This window comes from Juglans regia, chromosome 16 (assembly GCF_001411555.2).
Source record: "Juglans regia cultivar Chandler chromosome 16, Walnut 2.0, whole genome shotgun sequence".
NCBI classification, from domain to species: Eukaryota; Viridiplantae; Streptophyta; class Magnoliopsida; order Fagales; family Juglandaceae; genus Juglans; species Juglans regia.
In genome coordinates, this window is record NC_049916.1 from 16,993,081 (window position 1) to 16,999,080 (window position 6,000).

At 41.6% G+C, this 6,000-nt stretch overlaps 1 protein-coding gene across 1 annotated transcript; it reads left to right on the forward strand.

The window, feature by feature from the left end:
- The first annotated feature begins 1,839 nt into the window (after window positions 1-1,839).
- Window positions 1,840-2,859, forward strand: LOC108985583. Its single transcript, XM_018957929.1, has 3 exons — window positions 1,840-2,049; window positions 2,197-2,523; window positions 2,695-2,859. The coding sequence occupies exons 1-3, from the start codon at window positions 1,840-1,842 to the stop codon at window positions 2,857-2,859; spliced, it is 702 nt and encodes a 233-aa protein (XP_018813474.1).
- The last annotated feature ends 3,141 nt before the right edge of the window (window positions 2,860-6,000 follow it).

Consider the following 6,000-nt stretch of genomic DNA (forward strand, 5'->3'; position numbering starts at 1 on the left):
AGAGAAAACCAACACAATATGAGATAATATAATCCTATTAAATCATAAAAAGACTAATACAATTTTTTTTTTCAAACTTTGGGGGGGCCATGGCCCCTCCTGCCCCTGTGTAGGTCCGCCACTGCACTCAAACCCCTAGAAGAACCATACCTAGAAGAACATAGGGACACGCCTAAGCCATCAGGCTTGTGCCATTTGTCACACATATAAGGCCCATGAATCTGGACATGTAAGTGGGCTAAAGGGGGGAGATAAGAGTGTTTGGGAAGCCAAGGGAGGCATGCACACCAACCCTAGTGACAAGCCCTTTGGTTTGCCACTTGTCTTTCACACAAGAAGGCTTCTAGGTGAAGAAATTATGGGATGACGTAGAGAAGGCCAAAGGCCACTCGGCCAACTCACCGACACGCACACCCCGTGCCATTTGACAATTGTTTGTAGTTCCAGAAGATTTTCATGAGAAGAGGCACCTAGGGAAGACAAAAATGGATCATTTCAAGAGATTTGCATAGGGAAGCCTAAGGGACAAAAGAGATTTTCGAATTTCCCTCACCCACATGCCCACCCAAGTGATTTTTCTGACATTTCACCACTTGTCAACCCTGCACTAGTAGAGGAGTGTTTCTAGAAAGAAGAGGAAGGGACTTGTGTGTAAAATGACTATCCTAACCCTAGCTTTCAGCCACTACACTCAAAGACACACTCATGCGCCACTTGTCACTTTAGGGTTACAAAAGAGAGCCTTGGGTATTTGAAATAGCCACCTAGGGAAGGAGCACTAGAAGATGAAAAAACTTCATAGGGAAATGAGAGGAAGTGGACGGCAATGAGGCACACACACACGCCTATGCCATGTCACACATGCAAGCATCACTTTTTAGGAAAATGGAGAGACCTTGTGGTTATTTTACTCTTTTTCCCTATACACACCTAAACAAGAGAAGAAGGGGTTGGAAGACCAAGAGGCTAAATGGGGGAGGGGGTTACACATCACATCCATGTGCCTTTTAGCCTTTCCAAAGCAATCCAATGATGAAGAATATGAAGGGACAAGTCACACACCACTTGCCCTTCATGCAATGGATCACTAGCAACCAATAGGGATTGTTTTCCTGTGCCAAGAAATATGTTTTGGATTTACTAGTGAATTAAGTCTTTTTGTGATCGTTTGTTTTGGGAAAAAAGGTTTTGTTGGTTATTCATGTTTTCGGAGACAATGAACATATCTTTTATTGGGTTTTTTTATATGAATGTTATGTTAAAAGCAATGTTTGGGTTATCCTTAGCCTTACAGTACCATGTGCTAAAACAATTACTTTAGGCATTGTCTAGTTTCTTATGAACTTTACATTTTCTGCCGCATTATTTATTGCATACTACTAGTATACATAGGAGCATTGCATCTTACATGTCATCTATGAGAGGTATGTGTCATTCAGTCACTGTCTAATCCCAAGTAGGGGCTGGGGGCGCCACAGAGCATGGTATCAGAGCAATTATGTCCCTAGGTAAACCCATACATTGTTCTAGGAATACATGGTACCACCAACTAGGTTTGAGATCTGTAGTTATAGGCTTTGATCTTATAGCTATAGGTTTGAATCATGGAGGAAGTGAAAATAGAAGGAAGATACGCGTGTAGAGTCGCAATGCAAGTTGAAGAAACATAGTCTTTCTCTAAGAAGGAGACTGACCTACGCTGGTTTTTGTACGTTTTAGGAGAGAGAAAGAACCATGATACGAAACCGACGTGAGGATACTTCTCCGAGATGTAGAGACCAAGAGGCTGGAAATCCTCCATTAGAATGAGGACATGCAATAGCGAAAGCTATTCACCAGATGACTGAGGTAGTGCTCAATCAGATAACGCAAGGGCAAAACATTAGGCAAGAACCACCTAGAGGAGGAAATCAAAGATGTCAGTATGAGAAAGTTTTAGTTTACAAATACCCTAATTTTATGGGAACAGAAGGACTTTTGAGGGCCAATAAGTGGCTGGTGGACTTGGAGAGAACCTTCTACATCAGTGGATGCACGGAGGAACAAAAGGTCCAATATGCCGGACACATGCTCCAAGGAGAAGCCAGTATATGATGGGACACTAAACGAGAATTGTTGACCCGAGACTTAGGAGGTCTAGCTACACTCACATGGGATCAATTTAAGATTGAGTTTGATAATTGTTTCTTTCTGGAGACATCCAAGCAGCAGAAAGCCCTAGATTTTGTGAACTTGACCCAAGGTAGCATGACAGTTGATCAATATGCTGCTCGTTTTATGGAATTAGGAAGATTTGCACCTCATCTTATTGGTACGGAGAAGATGCAAGCGAAGAAGTGTCAGGATGGTTTGCAACCCCGTATTCGAAACCAAGTAGCCTGCTTGCGGATAGAGAATTTCCAAGAACTGGTCAATTTGGCTTCAATAACAGAAGCGGAACAACGAAGACTGATCGCTCAGGCCCAAGCGGATCGAAAAAGAGGACTGCCTTATTCTTCTAGAGGAAGTATGGAAAAAAGGAAGGTCCCCGCTACTCTAAACAAAAGAAAAGACATCATAGTCGGGAGCCCAACACCTGTGACTCCACCATCCTATTGACGATGTGGAAAAATGCACAATAGAGAGTGTCGACTGGTTACGGAAGCATGCTTCAGATGTGGTTAGACCTACCACATGATTCATAATTATCCTCAGAACACACCTGGAGGAGTAGTAATGCCGAATGGCAAAGTAAAGACCCCTGTGAAGGCTAAGATCTATGACATTACACCGGGAGAAGTAGACCTAGAAGCCGACGAGATGGCAGACGCGAGAGTGATTACTGGTAACATTTCCAACTTTGCCTTAACTGATAGCTAGTATATGTTTGAGAATCTTTGAGTAACCCTAGTAATCCTATTATGTAAGGTTAAATTGAACCAACACGTTTGTGCTTTGTTTGATTTGGGAGCATTAAGATCCTTTCTCTATGTTAGTTATGTGAAATGATGTGAGCTAGAAGCAGAACCTTTGTTTGAGAGAGTTCCAGTGGCCATTCCAGACTGAAAAATAGTTGGATGCACCCGGGTAGTTACGAATTGTCCATTGGAAGTTGTGGGTCTATCTTTGACCGCTGACTTGATTATTTTTCATTTAATGAAATTCGATCTGATCTTAGGAATGAGTTAGTTGTCTAAGCATTACTCTAAGATAGACTGTCGAGGAAGAGAAGTAGTCTTCAACTTACCTGCAAAGGATATGATTTGTTATATGGGAGAAACCATCCATCAGTTGTAACAGCAGAACAAGTCAAGAAGAGCTTAACAAGCGGAGCTATTGCCTATCTAGTAATGATGACAAACACGACGGAAGAACCTAAGGGAGTTCAAGGAATCCCAGTGATAGAAGACTTTCCAAGAGTTTTTGTCGATGACTTACCTACATTACACTCGAACCGAGAGACAAAATTTGATTAAGCTTGAACCGGCCACGACCCTCGTGCATAAGGCACCATATCAAATGGCCCTAGCAGAATTAAAGGAGCTCAAGGTTCAAATCGAGGAACTTCTAGAAAAGGGTTTTATTTGCCCTAGTTCATCGCCTTGGGGAGCACCAGTCTTTTTTGCTAAGAAGAAGGACGAAACTCTAAGGATGTGTTTGAATTATCGGAAGTTGAACAAGGTGACTGTCAAGAACAAGTATCCCTTGCCAAGCATAGATGATTTGTTGAATCAGTTAAAAGATGCTTCGGTATTCTCAAAGATTGATTTACGATCAGGATATCACCAACTCAGGATCAGGGAGCAGGATGTACCTATGACTGCCTTTCAAACTCGTTATGGACATTTCGAGTTTTTTGTCATGCCTTTCAGATTGACAAATGCTCCAGCAAAATTTATGGATTTGATTAATCGAATCTTCAGGAAGTACCTAGATAGTTTTGTAGTGGTGTTCATAGATGACATACTGATATATTCTTGAAGTGATGAAGAACATAAGAAGCATCTAAGGATTGTGTTGGAGACACTGCAACAAAATCAACTTTACGGCAAGCTTAGTAAGTTTGAGTTCTAGCTTAAAGAGGTGAAATTTTTGGGACATGTCATTTCTAGTAAGGGAGTGGCAGTAGACCCTGCTAAGATCGACACTGTGACAGAATGGCAAAGGCCAACTAATGGCCATGAGATACGTAGTTTCCTCGAACAAGCAAGATACTACTGGAGGTTCGTAGAAGGGTTCTCTAAACTCTCTAACCCTTTGACGGCACTTATAAGGAAGAATGCCAAGTATGTTTGGAGCGAAGAATGCGATAAAAGTTTTCAGGAGCTGAATAAAAGATTAACCACAACACCTGTATTGGCTTTACCTGAACCACATATGCCTTATGTAGTTTACAATGACTCCTCTAAGATGGGATTAGGATGTATGTTGATGCAAGAAGGAAGAGTCGTTACTTATGCTTCACGACAACTCAAGGACCATGAACAGAATTACCCTACTCATGACTTAGAATTGGTTTCAGTAGTCTTTGCTTTGAGAATTTAAAGGCATTACTTGTATGGGGAAAGTATACATAGATCACAAAAGCCTCGAGTATTTGTTTAGTCAGAAGAATCTAAATATGAGGTAGAGAAGATGGGTTGAGACCATTAGTGATTACCAATGTGAGATTAAGTACCACCCCATAAAAGTTAATGTTATAGCAAATGCTCTTAGCCAGAAGACTCAAACCGAATTGCCATTGTTATTAGCGGAAACTAGGAGCTTGTTGATTGGAAACCCTTTTCAGGATGCTATAGTAGCAATGATTCAGGAGATTGTACCCTTGACGAAAGAGGAAATCTTAGAAGGTCAATAGAAGGATGACGAGCTAGAAAATCTTCGACAGAAGATTTTGAAGTCTGAAGGACCGCAACATTTCACCATAAGGAGAAATGAGATGTTGTACTATAAGGAGACAAAAGTGATTCCTAATATCATTGAGCTGAAGGAAAGGATTCTAAGGGATAAAGCTATGGATAAAGCTCTCTCGGATTTATGTTAAGGAGATAGTATGACTACATGGAGTACCAAAAACTAGGGCTGAAAACTGACCCCTTCGACCTTGTTTTTGGGCAAAATCGATGCCGACCGACGATGGAGAAGTGAGGGGAACAACCTACCATAACCGGTCGATGGGGAGGAGGAAAATCGATTGTATCAACTTCGGCGGTTCGTTCGGTTCCCTTGGCGACGAGCTGCTTTTGAGAGAATAGAGAAAGAGTTGCAAAGGAAAGAGGGAGGATTGAAAGGGGAGAGAGAGAGAGAGAGAGAGTGAGAGAGTTGCAGAGGCTAAAATTGAATCGGGAAAAAGGTTGGGGAAGAAGAAGACCCATCTTGAAATGATGTCGTTCCACTTACATATTTTTTTCATACGTTTTTAATAAAATGACACCGTTTGTTTTAATACCAAACAAGGTCATTTTCATTATTTGTTGTATACTTATAGGTGTAAACCGACGCCGTTCCACTTAAACTTAAGTGGAATAGAGTCGTTTTTATTAGGGTATATTAAAAAAAATATAGTTTTACCCCTTTGTTCGGTTCAACGGTCCAGTCCAGCATCAAACAAGACCGAACCACTGAACATCAATTCCTTCAATTTGCCACTGCACACCGGCCAGTTCCTGACTCAACCGATCAGTTCCCGTCGGTGGCTGCCAATCCCGTCGGTTTTTGTTTAGCCCTACCAAAAACTATAGTGTCGGACCAAGATACTCATTTTACTTCACGCTTTTGGCAGAGTTTGCAAAAGATGTTGGGCACACAACTGAGGTTTAGCAGTGCATATCATCCACAGACTGATGGATAAACAGAGCATACGATCCAAACTTTAGAGGACATGTTGCAAGCATGCGTGCTGGATTTAAGTGGTGATTGAGAAAGTCACCTGCCATTAGTAGAGTTTGCTTATAATAATAGCTTTCAGGCCACGATATAGATAGCACCTTACGAGGCGTTGTATGGGAGGAAGTGTAGATC

Bases quoted from the DNA above. Each gene is read 5' to 3' on its own strand.
- LOC108985583 (XM_018957929.1), top strand. From the start codon at position 1,840: ATGACTGAGGTAGTGCTCAATCAGATAACGCAAGGGCAAAACATTAGG. The intron at 2,050-2,196 runs GTCCAATATGCC...TTCTTTCTGGAG, and splicing joins GATGCACGGAGGAACAAAAG to ACATCCAAGCAGCAGAAAGC. The intron at 2,524-2,694 runs GTCCCCGCTACT...AATTATCCTCAG, and splicing joins GAAGTATGGAAAAAAGGAAG to AACACACCTGGAGGAGTAGT.